The sequence below is a fragment of the Lolium rigidum genome, chromosome 7, assembly GCF_022539505.1.
Source record: "Lolium rigidum isolate FL_2022 chromosome 7, APGP_CSIRO_Lrig_0.1, whole genome shotgun sequence".
Lineage (NCBI taxonomy): Eukaryota > Viridiplantae > Streptophyta > Magnoliopsida > Poales > Poaceae > Lolium > Lolium rigidum.
In genome coordinates, this window is record NC_061514.1 from 267070364 (window position 1) to 267086670 (window position 16307).

The 16307-nt window shown below is 53.6% G+C and overlaps 2 protein-coding genes across 2 annotated transcripts; both read right to left on the reverse strand.

Moving 5' to 3' along the window:
• Window positions 1–1333: 1333 nt before the first annotated feature.
• On the reverse strand, window positions 1334–2350 carry LOC124672738 (putative cyclin-dependent kinase F-2). Its single transcript, XM_047208912.1, has one exon. It carries the CDS (start codon window positions 2348–2350, stop codon window positions 1334–1336), a length of 1017 nt encoding a protein of 338 aa, XP_047064868.1.
• A 2997-nt stretch (window positions 2351–5347) lies between these two features.
• Window positions 5348–15001, reverse strand: LOC124679189 (tubulin alpha-1 chain). The gene is made up of 5 exons (XM_047214992.1): window positions 14759–15001; window positions 13838–14052; window positions 7022–7221; window positions 6040–6548; window positions 5348–5922 (listed from the first exon to the last, which is right to left on the reverse strand). Exons 1-5 carry the CDS (start codon window positions 14869–14871, stop codon window positions 5607–5609), a joined length of 1353 nt encoding a protein of 450 aa, XP_047070948.1. The 5' UTR covers window positions 14872–15001; the 3' UTR covers window positions 5348–5606.
• Window positions 15002–16307: the final 1306 nt, after the last annotated feature.

The following is a 16307-nucleotide window of genomic DNA, read 5'->3' on the forward strand; positions in this document are numbered from 1 at the left end:
CGGCGAACTCGCGGAGCGGGTCCGGCACGTACAGCGCGCCTGCGTACTTGCAGGCCGCGCGACGGCTCCCGGCGGCGGAAAGTTTGCACCTCAGCCGCCACGCTTCCTCTACGGTGTCCGGCGAGCGGGATCGCTTCGATCCGCTCGCCGGCGAGGCCCTACTGCGGCGGCGGGAGTCCATCCTAGCTTTTGGGGTGGAATGCGTGGCGGGGGAGCGGCTAATTGCTCGCCGGAGCAGGAGGAGGAGGCGGCGGCGCGCGGCGGAGCTAGGGTTGCGAGTGAGGGGTTAACCCCTCACTCGCACCTGCGCCCACTATATGTACGGGGCGACGGGGCCGATTTCCTGGGCCCCGTATTCCGCCGAAACGGGGCGGCCCGAATACGGGGCCTGCTAGACGGCCCAAACCGCGCCTGCCCCGTATGTCGCCGGAATTTTACGGGGTGGGCGGGTTATACGGGGCCTGTTAGACATGCTCTAAGACTAGTCTGGCAGTGCGCTGGCCACACCGACATCATCCTCCGGCTTTTTCACACCGCTCCTCTGCATCATGCATCCAGGGTATCCAGCGAGTTCAGTGTGGTACTTCTCTTGCACATTGAATGCAAGATATTTCGAAACAAAAGAAAGATCAGTGGCTAGGAGTAAAGAATGCGCTCTGTTTGTGACTGTATGTGTCGATGTATTCAGTGATGAGATGAATGTGTCTGTTCAGTGATCCAGAAAGTTTTCAGTGAAAATTGGGAGTAGAATGTGAGCTTAATGTGCCTGTTCAGAGATTTAGTGAAGGAAAAGCAGTAGGGAATGCAAAGCTGCCAGTAGCCCCTGAAGTCAGTTTTGCTTCAGTTTGCAATGTTCAGCGAAGTCGAACTTAATTTTGTGCTGCATTTGTGTCTCCCGTTTGGAACTGTACAGTGGAAAAGAAGTCAATTTGCAACTTTTTTTTCCGTCTCCTTGTCTCCTGTTGACTTCGTTAAGTTCTTTTTGAAAATTGCTGACGTTGTTAAGTGAATCATAGCAATTTCACCCACCATGTTAGCTTCGATGTGCTGTGCAGTGTAAAGATAGAGTCAGGGAGTTTCCGAAGGCGAAGTGCCCAGCTTTGGTCTCTACGCTATACATGTAATGAGGGGGTTATAGAATGTTGATCTAAAAGCATAAATGTGTGAATAAAATTTAAGAAAGACCCAAAGGAAATAGACAATCCCTTCATATATTCACTAATTGTACTTCACAGGGAAAAGAATAGGGATAGTACAATGTTTTGCTACAAATGCATTACAAGTTCCAGCATGCGCTCGAAGTAGATCAGTCTTTCGAGGTTGCAGCCGCAGCTCAGGATGGAGCGTCATCGGTGAACCATGGATGTCTGAGTGCGGCGCTTGCCGATAGCCTGTTGTCGATGTTGCAGGAGAGGAGCTTCCTCAACACGTGGAAGCCTTGTCGAGACAGGCAGCCCTCGGGAAAGAGCTTTCGCAGCCTGTTGCAGCTACGGATGTCTCGCGGCAACTTCACCAGCTTTCCGGCGAGCGGCAGCGACTTGTACGCCGGCCATGTGCTGTATCCCGGCAGACCGAGGACGTCGAAGATCTGGCATAGCTGGTCCCCGTCGTCGTCCCCGTCGAACAGCGGCTTGCCAGCGAGGAGCTCGGCCATGACGCAGCCGAGCGACCACATGTCCACCTTCGTGTCGTAGTCGGGCTTCCCCAGGATCACCTCGGGCGCCATGTATCGGAGCGTGCCGCACCTCCCGTACGGCGGGGTCTCGGAGGTGGACATGGCCAGACCGAGGTCGCAGATCTTGACGCCGCCTTCCCCGATGACGATGTTCCGCAGCTTGATGTCGCGGTGCACGATGCGGCGCGAGTGCATGTGCTCGGCCCCGTGCAGGAGCTCCCGCATGACGCAGCGCACCTCGGCCTCCGGGAACGGGCTGCCGCCGCGCTGCTCATGAAGAACGTGGTGGAGGCTGGGGCCGACGTACTCCATCACGAGGGAGAGCTCGTTGGTGGCGGGGTCGCAGGAGAGCTCCCGGAGGTTGACGAGGGATCGGTGTCCGCGACATGCCGCGAGGAACGCGACCTCCCGCAACATATCGCGAGCGTCGGCGGCGTGTTTCTTTGTGACGGCCGGATGGAGAGCCTTGACGGCGACTATCTCGCCAGTGGCTCGGTGGCGCGCCATGACGACGAGGCCGAAGCCGCCCTCGCCGAGCACGCCCGTCTCCTCATATTCGTCGGAGCAGCAGATGCGGCTTCTCTTGCAGCTTCTTGGCGCTGGGGTGGAGCTGGACTGCGGGTCAGCCAAGGAGTCGACGACGCATGCAGCGGCGGCAACTCGTTTGACGGCCATCTAGGTCAGAGAACTGGAGAATCTAGAAGAGGGGAGATCAGGAACGGAAGGATGGTGGGAAGGGATCACGGACAGTCCAAAATGGCGTGCGTATATATATTGAGATTTGAGAGGATGCGAGTTCGAGTAGTTCTTGGAGTCGGAGAAGCGTCGCATGGCGCGCGAGGCAAGTAGAGAGGCATTCGCGTACTTGGATTCGAAATCCTGCTAATCAATTTTGGAAAGCAATGCGGTGTTTCTCTAGCCCAAGTAGGATTAGCCTACCATAAGATCAGAACAAGTACATTTTGAGACGGAACTTTTTTTTGCTTTATTACTCAAAAAAGTTTAATCATTACACCCAGCCTCTGCATAAATGAGATGCACACAGCCGTTCAAAGTATCAAAAGTATCAAACACAGTGCTCATAGACGAATAAAAGATAAAACAGTAAATAATCCCGGCCAGGGACGGATCCGGGAATGAAGTATAAGGGGAGCAAACTAGTATGAGGGGAAACTAGCTAAAATCACACAAATAAGGAGCTGACATGGCTTGCGTTCAAGGAAAATCATGAGCCCCCCACCTCCTCCCCCCTCGCCCCCCTTGTCTCCGTTCCTGATCCCGGCACATCCTAGTTAGCCTCAAGACCCCTATTATGCTACCACCCATGTTAGGAAATAAACTCCTTCACTGTGTAGACACCTTCGTACAGAGGTCGCGATCCTCCAAACGCTTTCAAACGGAACCTAGAAGTGTGACGCTAATGTGGTCATATGCTTGCTACTTAAATCTCAAAAATATTCGCTTCCTACTTCCTCCACTTCTCTAAAATAAGTGTCATAATTTTTTTAATATGTAAGTGTCACGATTTTTTTAGATACGAATGTATCTACGCACTAAAATTTGTCTACACAAAGTTGTTACACTTATTTTGGAACGGGGATAAACTTTGCTAGGCAGTCCAAGAAAAAAGAGTATTGCATCCATTCAGTAATGTGGTATGTTTCGAAAAGCTTGGACCTCACAAGAGTAGTTGAATATAACCACCCGAATCCTTTTTTTTTTTTGCGAGAAAGCACTGATTGTATTAACCAACGGTTCTTACAGAATGGTCCAGAGCAAAGATATAAATTACAACTAGGAAGTACCCTATCATTAGGGGGTGAGCAATGTAAACACCTGGCCAACCTTGACAACTTTACTATTGACATCCTTCAATCATATCTGCTGCAGCTAATGTTAATCTTGACAGTGATTGTCCTCAGGAACGTACCCAAGATGAAGTTGCAAAAGACCAAACGAGATAATTATCACTACAGTAAAAGCCTCATATTTAAAACCGCAAATAGTGTAACTCTAAAAGTTGGATCTAAACTACCATAGAGATGTAGAAGCTATCACTTTGTAAATATATCACAAGGTACTATATACCAATCTTTGAACACAATGTGAGATATTTTAATCATCCGCAGTAAAACAATGAAGAACAATAAACAATATTGAACAACTAGCTAGTGCCAAAACAATGAACATCGATGAGAAACTGCCTAATGCAAATCACACACAATGCAAGAGATGATTTCATAGTGCAAGGAAAAATGCACAACCAATGCGCTTGTACATAGAACAATGTACTATAAGCCATCCCTTGAACTAAATGGTGCCACGTATAAATCATTGGTTGATTCAAAATGGTAAGCAGTAAGCCTCCAAGTAAAACCACACACCACTCAAGAGATGATACCTTAGTACCATGGATGAGCACATAAAAAAGTTGTGCTACTACCTCATATAAGCAATGTATGTGGGAAGACCAATCATAATTGGCATGCACTTCATGTAACCAAATGAGGCTCTTCCACACACACACACACATGAACCAACATATCACCAGCCATATGAAGAATGTAAAGCATAAACACCAACTTTCTCCCAAATTTGTAGTAGATGCAACCCTAAGCAATCAAATCGAACCACTAGACAATAAAGATTGACGGAATCAGCAAATCAGATCGCAATCGAACTATTACACTCAAGCTCAAACTCTAAACAATAAAGATTGAACAAATCATGAGATCAAACCATAAGACTACTGTTAGAAGTGCATATCTAGAACCCCTCTACTAACTTTCGAGCTGCAGATCTACCGTCCCATATGGCTGGAAAGGTTAGAAGTAGGGCTTACAAAAATTGCTGAGTGGATGAAGCAATTTCATACGGTGGGAGATGGAGGTGATGCAACGCTTCTGGACCGTCGCATCAGCGGTGGGGTCATCGTCCAAATCTTCGTGTAATCAATGGTCACATCGGTGCTAACGGTCAATAGTAGAGAAACCGCCGAGAAAGATGAGAGAGGAGATTAAGCAGGAAGAAAAAAAATTGGTCTGTTCACAAAGGGAGGGTGTCTCCCGCTCTTCCACGCGCGTGCACCCGCATCGCTCCTTTGTGCTCAATGGGACATGGCTTCACAGAAATGGCCGAATTAGCAGTTCCTATTGGGCCTAACTTGGGGCTACTTTTTAGTTCACACAGGGATCCAATCAACTAATATTTGCATCTCCATGCCTGATGTGGCTTCCTGCGACTTACCAATCACGCGCTTGCATATTGGCAACCTGCATAGACGAAGCGGTGGACGAGCGTCCAAGCTAAACCTCCAGCACTCACTGCTCAGATCATGTTACCCTGTAGACGTTCGATGATTCGACTTTGTGGGTGTGAGCTGCTAAGATCTCCGTGTGTACGCTCTGTATCAGCGATTCTGGGACCAGAACCAAGTTTTCAAAGCATCAAGCGGCACTAGGCTACCTACCCAACCTACCAAACGCACTGGCATCAGGTCTTCGTTCATGTCGGCAGCTTCTCCAGCCATCCCTTGCCGTACGTGCCAACTGAACCTCACAACGTCAAGAATCTTGATATCAAAACCTAGCAGCAATAGGATGTCTAAGCTAGATGCAAAGGTTATCAGTGTTTCCTCATTTCAGTATTTCAGATACAAAGGGAACAGAGTAATGAATGGAAACGGTACATTAGTGTATAGAATATCTGCAATTCAGCTCAGAAAGGGCGTATACACCAAACTTGGGTGTAGCATGGAAAACCAAAATGGAGGTATGAACAATCATGGTCACCAGGGGAGACTAACACAATTTTTAGTACATTACATTAAAGTAAACACGCATAACAGGAAATATGCAACTCAATGGAACCATACCAGTATACAGAACATAGAGCCAATCATTAACAAGCGAACTACTTATTAACCAGCTAATTAATAGTCATCGCCATCGTCACCATCATCATCCGCGCCTTCAGCGCCAACTTCTTCGTAGTCCTTCTCAAGAGCAGCCAAATCCTCACGGGCTTCTGAGAACTCACCTTCTTCCATACCCTCACCGACATACCAGTGCACGAATGCACGCTTGGCGTACATCAAGTCGAACTTGTGGTCGATGCGCGCGAATACCTCAGCAACAGCAGTGTTGTTGCTGATCATGCACACGGCCCGCTGAACCTTTGCCAGGTCGCCTCCCGGGACAACAGAAGGTGGCTGGTAGTTGATACCACACTTGAATCCGGTAGGGCACCTTTGTAGTGGTAGTATAAATAGGTTAGTTAGGCAATCAAGTGTCAGCTATTAAGTGGATAACTGCTTGTGATAAAACAAATAAAGCATAACTAATATCACGATGAAGACAGCTTACCAGTCGACGAACTGGACAGTTCTCTTGGTTTTGATGGTTGCAACTGCAGCATTGACGTCCTTGGGGACAACATCACCACGGTACATCAAGCAACAAGCCATATATTTCCCATGCCTAGGGTCACACTTGGCCATCATGCTTGAGGGCTCAAATACAGCATTGGTAATTTCAGGCACAGAGAGCTGCTCATGGTAAGCCTTCTCAGCAGAGATAACAGGGGCATACGACGAAAGCATGAAATGGATACGTGGGTATGGGACAAGGTTGGTCTGGAACTCAGTGACATCGACATTGATGGCACCATCAAACCTCAGGGAGGTGGTAAGTGAAGATATGATCTGTGATATCAGCCTGTTCAAGTTGGTGTAAGTTGGCCTCTCAATGTCAAGGGACCTCCGGCATATGTCATAGATAGCTTCGTTATCTAAGAGGACCGCAACGTCGGTGTGCTCAAGCAAAGAGTGAGTGGAGAGGACACTGTTGTATGGCTCTACAACGGCTGTGGAGACCTGAAATACAGAGTGGCATAAGATATTAAGACCAAAGGATAATGACAGGCTGAACTGAAAATAATGTAACAACTAATAACATATCTACCCATATTGTCCCCACAACAGCTAAGATGCAGATAACCTACTCACATTAACAACCTGACTGCTCCACAATCAAATGGACAGACATGTATAGTGCTAACAGGATAATTGTTGGTTCATGTGAAGCATATGGTTTACATAATCCATATAAAATCACGGTCCTTAAGTAGATTAATTCTACACCAGCATTAGCATTTTACCGGTTGACATATTCTACTAAAAATACCCAGAAATGATTGAAGAATTAGCTTCATGCATTCTCTACATATTTGGTGGATATCAATACTGAAGACAACATCCTCTAAGAACACAAAACTAGACCAGACTGAATAATACACTCAAATTTCCCGAAATCTTAGACATGACACTGGTGAATGAATAAGTCATACCTGCGGGGAAGGGTAAATGGTGAAACCGAGCTTAGATTTCTTTCCATAATCAACTGAGAGGCGCTCCAACAAGAGAGAACCCAGTCCTGATCCAGTTCCACCACCGACAGCATTGAACACCAAGAATCCCTGCAGCCCGGTACAATTGTCTGCCAACTTGCGTACACGATCCAGACATAGATCTACGATCTCCTTTCCAACTGCATTCACCAGATATAATCAGAATTGGGTACATCCATACTGCAATAGACTTTTTTTTTTTTTCGAGAAAACGCAAAAAGCCTTTGCGTTTCATTTCATTGAAAAGAAGAAGGAGAACAAGGTTTTTTTAGGAGTTACAGCCCAGGCATAAAAAGGACATCAAAAGATTAATGTACATCCCAGGTGTTCGGCAGGATGGCGCGCAGGCCTAGTGCGCCGGCCCTGGCCCATAGGCTGGCCTCGTCCCGTATCTTGGCGGTGACGTCGTTGATGGATGGTGTCGCGCCGTTGAAGACGCAGTCGTTCCGCTGCTTCCAAACCATCCAGGGAATGAGCAGCGACATCGAGGCCAGTCCTCTGCGCATGGCTTTGGGCGTCGCCTGCTTGGCTTGGCTCCACCAGGAGATGAGTGTGTCGTCGCGGTCAGGTGGCCTGCAGGTAGCGCGTAGCCAGGCAAGGATGTCGAACCAGACCTTCCTGGAGAAGCCGCAGCCGATCATGAGATGCTGCATCGTCTCCATGTCTTGGTCGCAAAGCAAGCAGCGAGCATGGTGCGGTAAACCACGGCGCTGCAAGCGCTCGGCCGTCCAGCATCGGTCGAGATGCGCCAACCAGTGGAAGAGCTTGATGTTATGGGGCGCCCATGTCTTCCAGGTTAGCCGCCAGGCATCACAGCGCACGGATCCATGGAAGGTGGCCTTGTAGCAGGAGCTAGCAGAGTAGACGCCGTTGTTAGTCCATTTCCAGACCATGGAGTCTGCCTGATCAGAGAGCTGGGTTTGCTCAATCCTTCGCCAGAGCAACAGATATTCTCCAATTTCCTCGATGCCCAGGACACCGTGGATGTCGCGAACCCAGGAGCGGTCGTGCAGGCCCTGAGCGACGGTGGTGGAGCGACGCCGGCGTTTGGGGATGCAGGCATATAGGTGCGGCACCAACTCGCGTGTGGACTTGCCGTCGATCCAGCGGTCCTCCCAAAATCTCGCTGTGCGTCCATCGCCGAGGCTCATGGTGGTGGAGGCGAAGAAGAGGGCCTGTTCCTCAGCGGAGAACTGGAGGTCAAGTCCTTGCCAGGCCCTAGTCGCGTCGGTTCGGCTGAACCAGAGCCAACGGAGACGCAGCGCAAGGCCAGACTTGGTCAAGTTCTGGACGCCGAGGCCTCCATACTCGAGAGGCCGGCAAACCCGGCTCCAATTGACGTGGCAACTTCCGCCGTTGGCATCCTTGCGACCCACCCAGAGGAATCCTCTCTGGATCTTCTCGATGAGCTTGAGCGTCTTTATGGGCGGCGCGTAGACGAGCAGCTGGTGCAGCGGGATGGCGCCGAGGACGGATTTGACAAGCTTGAGCCTGCCAGCTTTGTCCATCAGGTGGGCCTTCCAAGTGGGGAGTTTGGCGGCGATGCGATCAACCAGGGGCTGCAGCTGGGCATAGGTAGGGCGTCTGATCGTTAGCGGAATGCCCAGGTAGGTCATGGGCATTGTCACGATGGGACAGCCAAGGCCGGCGGTGACGATCGCCGCGTCAGTTTCCTCGCCATGGATAAGCGCAGCGGCGCTTTTGTTGTAGTTGACCTGCAGGCCGGAGGCACGCCCGAACAGCAGCAGGATTTCCCTGACGGCGGCGGTGTCGGCGTGGGTCGGGTGGCAGAAGAGCACGACGTCGTCGGCGTAGAGGGATATCTCGGGGACGCGCCGGCGAGGGTGGAGCTCCTGTAGGATGCCCAAGGCAGTGGCGCGCCTGATCAGACGCCCAAGCACGTCGACGGCGAGCACGAACAGCTGCGGGGAGAGCGGGTCTCCCTGCCGTAGCCCTCGGCGGTGCCAAATTGGCGGTCCTGGCTCGCCGTTGATCAACACTCTCGTGCTAGCTGAGCTGAGCAACAGGGCTAGCCAGTCGAGGAACTTGTCGGGGAAGCCGTACCGGCGCAAAACCTCGAAGAGGAAGGGCCATGAGAGGGAATCGAAGGCGCGGGCGAGGTCGAGCTTGAGCAGCACTCTTGGCGCTCGTAGCTGGTGGAGGAGGCGTGCCGATTGTCGTGTCAGGACAAAATTGTCGTGCAGGCTGCGTCCGGGGATGAAGGCGTTCTGGTTCTTGCTGACCAGGGCGTCGAGCTTGGGGGCGAGGCGGAGCGAGAGCGTCTTGGCGACGAGCTTGGCGACGAGGTGGATCAGGCTGATGGGCCTATAGTCGCCCATGGTTGCCGCGTCGGGCTTCTTGGGCAGCAGGGTCAGGAGCGCTTGGTTGAGGCGATGGAAGCCGCGGCCACGGAGGGCGTGTATCTGCGCAAAGGCTTCAACCATGTCGTCCTTAACAGTACTCCAGCAAGCGCGCAAGAATTCCGCGGTGAAGCCGTCGGGCCCTGGTGCTTTCCGCGCGGGGAGACGCTTGATCGCGTTCCAGATCTCAGCTTCCGTGAAAGGGGCGCCCAGGTCTTGCAGATCCTCCGAGGGCGCGATCAGCTCCTGCAGGTCAAGGGAGATGTCTCTCGTGCTGTCCGTGCCAAGCAGGGCATCGAAGTGCGCGAACGCAGCCTCGGCCATGTCCTTGTGGTCGGTGAGAAACTGGCCGTCAGCGAGGACGCTGTGGATACGGTTCTTCTGCCGGCGGAAGGAGCAGTGCTGGTGGAAGAAGGCGGAGTTGGCGTCGCCGTCCTTGAGCATGGCGAGGCGCGATCGCTGCCTGGCGATGGTGCGATCAAGGGATGCCAGTCCAAGGTAAGTGACCTTGAGCGTTTGGTGCAGCCACCTCTCAAGAGGTGAGAGGAGGCGATCCTCCTGGGCCTTGTCGAATTTGCCGATCACCTCCCGGCAGATGGCCATCCTTTGCCGCACACTGCCGACGGTGCGGGCGCTCCAGCTGGTGAGCGCCTTGGCAGTGGCTTGCAGGCGCAGCCAGAGGCGCTGGAATGGGTCAGGGTTGCTGACAGAATTCCAGGCCGTGGTGACCACGTCGTGGAACCCATCCTGCCGGAGCCAGAACTCCTCGAACCGGAAGCGACGGTGGGCGGCCGGGGAAGGAGTGCAATCGAGCAGCAGGGGGCTGTGGTCGGAGAGCACGGAGGCGAGGCAGCGCAAGTGGCATTCGCCGATCAAATCCTCCCAGTCCGAGGTGCAAAGGGCCCTGTCCAGGAGCACCAGGGTTGGAGGGTCCTGCCCATTCGTCCAGGTATAGCGCCGGCCGTTGAGGTAGATTTCTTTGAGGGCGAGGTCGTTAATGCAGCGGCGAAATTTCCCCATGAGACGGCGGTTGAGGTTGCTATTGTTTTTGTCCTCGTCGCGGTAGATGAGATTAAAGTCGCCGCAAAGCAGCCACGGGCCTGCGCAGGAGGCGCGGATATGTCGTAGCTCGTCGAGGAACGCGACCTTTTCATCATCGTCTTGAGGGCCGTAGACGACGGAGATCCACCAGGGCAGGGCGTCGGCGCAGGAGATCTTGGCCGTGAGCACATTGGTGGTGAACATAGGGTCAGTGACGAGCACTTCCCTGCTCTTCCACGCCAATAAGATACCGCCTCGCGTGCCCGCGGCAGGCAGGTAGGTGTAGTCGTCGAATTCGGAACCCAGAGTCTCAAGCACGATATACGACGGAATCATTTCCATTTTGGTTTCCTGAAGACATACAATAGAGGCGCCAGAGGAGAGAAGGAGGGAGCGGATGGCTGTGCGGCGAGCCCTGGCGTTGAGGCCGCGCACGTTCCAGATGCAGATCTTGAGGTTTCTAAGCATCGGAGACGTGGTCGACGGGGAGTGGCTCCTGGGGATCAGCAGGGAGCTCGCGGTTGACTAGCGCAGCGATGGCCTTCAGCACGTGTCGGGGCAGTGGCGCGGCGAAGATGTTGTCGTAGGCGCGCATTTCCGCGGCGGTGATCACCTGGTCGACGCCAATGATGCCGATGGTGCGTAGCACTTGGACCTGTGCGCGACGCTCAGCCGTTGGCGGCGCGGCCGCCGTTGCCACCGCAGTAGCACGCTTGGCGGAGCGGCCACGGCGCGGCGAGAAGGAGAGTGCGTGGCGTCGGGGTCGTCGTCCAGGGCAGGGAAGGGCCGCAGATATGTCCTTGGTGGCGGCCTTGAGGAAATCACCAAGCGTCCAAGCTTGTGTGGTGCACGGCGTTGCTCTCCTCCTGGTGCGGCGGATGGTGATTGGCGGCGAGGCGAAGCGGCTGGCGGGGCGGTGGATGGTTGGTGAAACCACGGCTTGAGGGTTGCAGCTTGGCGGGAGGGGCGATTGGGCCGCCGCGGTCGTCGTGGGCTCAGGCGAGGTGGGCTGGGCCTCGAAATCGGCCTCGGAGCATGGGGACCGGGCGGGACGAGGAGATTCGAAAACTGGCGCGAGGCCACGTTCGGCTTTGTCTCCAGGGGGGCCCCCGGCAGCAGCAGGGGTGGGCGACAAGGGATCCACCTCGGGAGCTGCGCATGGGGTAGATGGCAGCGAGTCTGGAACCTCGCTGTCCACAAAGCTGCTTTGCCCCTCGCTTTGTCCCTCGCTTTGCTCCTTGGATGCTTCTGGCCGGTTGGCCTCGGGATCGCCAGCTTCTGGCGCCTGGGAAGGCGACGAGGAGCTGTGGCCCACGCTGGTCGTTGGACCGTGGACGCGGTCAGCAGACGTCAAGGTCCGGTCCACGCCTCCTGTTTCCGCCGCAGTCGTGGTCGGGGCAAGATCCATGCAAGGGCCAGCTGTCTGAAGGACAGGCGTGGCCAAAGCAGGTTGGCGCGACGCGTCCGGGGTCGCTGCGCATGCAGGCCTGGGGCCCACGACGCAGCTTTGCCCCTCCTTTTGGCGCCAAGCGAGCTTTCCTCCTGCGGCACGGCGACGAGGACGGTGGGCACCACGGCGTCCCGGCCATGGCGCCATGGATCTGTCGGCGGCGGCGCGGCGCGGTGGCGGCGGCGCATCGTGGCGGAGGCCGGCGGCGGCGCCCCAAGTGTCAGGGAAGCGCAGCCCATCCGCACGCTGGCGGTGATCAGGGAGAGGCCACGGGAATGCATCCATGGCTAGCCCGTCGGCTCTGCCTCCGGCGGCGGGGGAGTTGGGGCGGCGTCGCTTCCTGCTGCGCCGCCGCGGAGGGCGGCGTTCCTGCGCGCCATGGAACTGCCCATCACGACCCTCGCCAGATTGGCCATCGGGAGCACGGCGGTTACCACCAGGGCGGCCACCGTCCCGTGCATCTGGTGATGGCGCGCGGACGTCCTCGTAGCGAACGATGTCGATGGAGATAGGGTAGGTGAGCCGCTTGATGGAGGGCGCTAGGGAAGGGTGGCGAGCCGGGGTGACCTCAACCACCTCCAGGATGGCGCGGCGGCGGATGGATGCAGGGTCGCAGGTGCGGGCCTGTAGGTCGCCATGTCTGCTCTGGTGCGCGTGCTGGGGTGAAGACGCTCGATCCAACAGCTGTCGTTGAGCAGATGCTCCGCGGTGGAGAGGTTCCAGGCCTGGGGAGGGATCCCCCGGAGCTCCAGTTCAACCTTGTAGTCGAACGAGCCGAGGCCGGCGTGCGCAAGCTTGCACCATGGCCGGAGGGACAGCGTGAAGCCGTACCCCGCGCCCCCGATGAAGTGGTCACCGGAGAGTCGATCCTTCAGCTCCTGCGAGCGGAAGATGAGGAGGAAATCCTCGGGCTGGTGGAGGTGGACGGAGAAGTCGCCGGGGCGGAGCTCGAACTGTTCGTGGATGGTGGCGGCGACCTCTTCAGCGGTAACCGGCGGGCGGGTGCCGGTGATGGAGGCGACCATGGCGCGGCGAAGGACCTCCTCGGCCTGCTCGACTTCGACCGTCCGCGAGACGATGACGCGCACCGGATCCCGAGGATCGACGGCGGGTCGGGCTCGGGTTGTCACTGGAGCGGGCGGAGGCGGGGGTGGAGTGGTGGGCCTGGGCGCGGCCGCCGCGAGAGGGACCATGGCGGTCAAGGCGTGTCCGTGCGGAGGCGTCCTCGCGCCGTCGCGGTGCCGCTGCTCGCAGTGGCGAGATGCGTGGCCGGAGACGAAGCAGATGCGGCAGCGGACGTCGCCGGTGCAGTCGCGGACCCTGTGGTGGGGCGACAGGCAGCGGAAGCAGAGGCCTTCCTCCTCCTCCGGGGTGGGGCTGCGCGGGCGAGTCGGGGCGCGTTGCGCGTGCTCGCGGAGGGGGCGACGTTGCCGGTGGCGCCGGCGGGGGCGCTGGAACCCGTCCGCGTCGACCTGGGCGCCGCCGCGCACGCGGTGGACCTCGGAGCGAGGCCCAAGGCGAGCTTGAGCGGGGACCCTGGCCGCAGCCGCCGGCGGTGGAGGCGACGACGCGGGAGGGCCGGCGGGGGCGCGACGCGGAGGGGGAGATGTGCTACTCGCCACATCGCGGTAGGAGCGCGACGAGGAGCCGGAGACGCTGCCGGAGCCCAGCCAGCGGCTGGCGCCGGAGCCGGAGGGCGCGTCGGAGACCGTCATGGTGGGGAGGGAGGAGCGCCGGCGTGGCTCGACGGCGGCGGCGGCGGGCGCGCGGAGGAGCTAGGTCAGGCTAGGGTAGGGGAGAGGAGCGGAGCCATCTCGGGAGAGTACTCCACCATGAGTTTGAGGGGGTGTTTACTGCAATAGACTAGAATTTCTATGACAATCACAAAAGTGGAAGATGACTTACCAGTGTAGTGGCCACGGGCGAAGTTGTTAGCAGCATCCTCCTTCCCAGAGATGAGCTGCTCCGGGTGGAAAAGCTGACGGTAGGCGCCGGTGCGCACCTCATCGATGACGGTGGGCTCAAGGTCGACGAAGATGGCCCTCGGCACGTGCTTGCCCGCACCGGTTTCACTGAAGAACGTGTTGAACGCATCGTGTGCTACCCCGACCGTGGTATCACTGAACCATCAACCAAACAGCAGTGTTAATAGTTGTGCTACCTCTAACCACCGATCTAGACAGAACAAATCCTGGAGGAAGATGCAATTTTTTAATAGCTAGCCAGATTAAACGCTTCGCTTCCCTGCTACAATATTTATGAAGCATCCTACGAGTGTTAATTATTCAGATCTAGCGTCTTGAAATGGATGTAAAGTCGCAATTGTCTCATGGTACATGCCTACGAATTTGAACTTTTAGTACAACCTACAAAAGAACATGAGACGTCTGTCCGGCCTAATTAACGGGGACAGAACAATTGCGCCAACTAGGAGAGTACAGCGGACCTGGGTAATTTCTTAATTATACACGTCGCGCATCTCGTCCTGTTCTTGCCATTCTCTCAACAACCGGCCGAACGAGAATCTTATCCCACAAAAAGCCCGACCGCGAAGTTGAAACGGGAAATACAAATGAACGGGACATGATAATCATCCACAAAAGGAAAATTCCATCCAGGCTACCGCAATCCCCAATCAACCGCTCCGCCGTATCACAAAGGATTTGGGAAGAAAATAAAGGAAAACGGAATATTAGGGGGCGAAAACAGAACAATTTAACGGGCACTCGTAGGTCAAGAACGCCTAGCGCGCTCACCGGCCGCCTCACGACATGGATAAAACGGAATGCATTTGCGGATCAAGATCCGAGGAGGATGAGGACGAACCTGGGCATGGTGCCATCTTGCTGGATGCCGTGCTCGAGGCAGTAGAGCTCCCAGCAGGCGTTGCCGACCTGGATCCCGGCCTGGCCGATGTGGATGCTGATGATCTCCCTCATCTTCCCTCTCGCCTTCTTCTCCCGGATCTCTCCTTGGGTATCAAGAATGAAACCGCTCTCTCTCTCTCTCTCTCTTTCCAAAATGTGTGAGATCGGGAGATAAAAGGGGGCGGGGCGGAGGAGAAGGGGAGGAGATCGGGGGTAGTTTCTTGGTGGGGCAGCGGGGAGCGGTTTGCTTTTACGTGGGAAGATGCTCCCTGGACATGATCCACGTGAACCCGGCCAGTTACAATGACAGTCACGTTTCCAAGGGAAAAATGGAAAACCAAAGTCACGAACGGAAACGGTTCCAAATAACTTTTTTTTTCTAGGTTCGATCGAGTTTATTAGAAAATATGTTAATATATACAACATCACATACATATTGTACCAAAACTATATGTTATGATCAATCTAATAAATTAAGTTGGTGATTTTAAAAAAAACTTGATCAGCCATAGAATGGTTTGACCTAAGAAAAGCATATGACTTTAATTATTTTGGAATTGAGAGAGTAGTATTAATTTGCACTTATTTGATTCGAAAAGATTCTAGAGTACATGATGCAAATAATTAGGCTATGTACTATTACAGTTACGGGTGAGAAAGTCTTGTTTATATTTTACATATTGCTATAAATATGTTACACGATGGGTTATATTAGTGTTGTTTTCAACAATTAATTTGCATGCTCCATAAAGCATTCCACAAATAAAGTTAAATAGAAAGATGTGTGGGTAAGAGAACATGTCTCGATAATGAAGAAAATGAATTATATTTACTTATTATTAGGAGATGCCATTTAGCTAAGAGAAGACAAGTTTTTATTATTATACTTTTATGCCCTCCAACTCATTAGTTATCCTACATGGCATTATGCAATAGCTCCATTTTATGTGCCCTTAAGATTTTTTCCGTGTGTAGACTAGTATTTGATTGTCAACTCTGGAATTAGGATTTTCTTGTGCTTTATTTTGGAGAGAGATATTCGTCCAATTTTTTAAAAATTGGTTTCCCTGTGGTGTGTTGAACATGATGCTATTTTATAAAAAAAATGATCTGTGATGCTAATATATACTGTATATATTGGTGAAAAAAATAAATTTTTGTACAGTATTAAAAATTGGTGTTTTCTCAAATCAAATAAATTCCAACAAAGATAAACACCAAAGATCCATGATAAAGGCGCATCAAGGTTCTCCTAAGTCGCTAGCCTTAGTTTCACCTTTTGTAACTGTAGTATCCACCATGACATTATTGTAAAAATCACGGAAAACTATATCTACACATGTTGTACTAATCTCGAAGACTTCGAAAACCCGCTGGACCCACCCACCCTAAGAGGTGAGAACCTTGTATCATTAACTTTTGGTGCACAACCCTTGGATGGAAAGTCATTCAGCGTCGTTGTTGATGAACAAGACCTAGAACATACATGATTGATATGAGAGAACACT

What these genes read in the sequence shown, in the direction of transcription:
- LOC124672738 (XM_047208912.1), bottom strand. Translation starts at nt 2,350, where the DNA reads ATGGCCGTCAAACGAGTTGCCGCCGCTGCATGCGTCGTCGACTCCTTG.
- LOC124679189 (XM_047214992.1), bottom strand. Translation starts at nt 14,871, where the DNA reads ATGAGGGAGATCATCAGCATCCACATCGGCCAGGCCGGGATCCAGGTC. An exon ending in CAAGATGGCACCATGCCCAG is followed by an intron (nt 14,053 to 14,758) that starts GTTCGTCCTCAT and finishes TTGATGGTTCAG; the next exon opens with TGATACCACGGTCGGGGTAG. An exon ending in CGCCCGTGGCCACTACACTG is followed by an intron (nt 7,222 to 13,837) that starts GTAAGTCATCTT and finishes TGGTGAATGCAG; the next exon opens with TTGGAAAGGAGATCGTAGAT.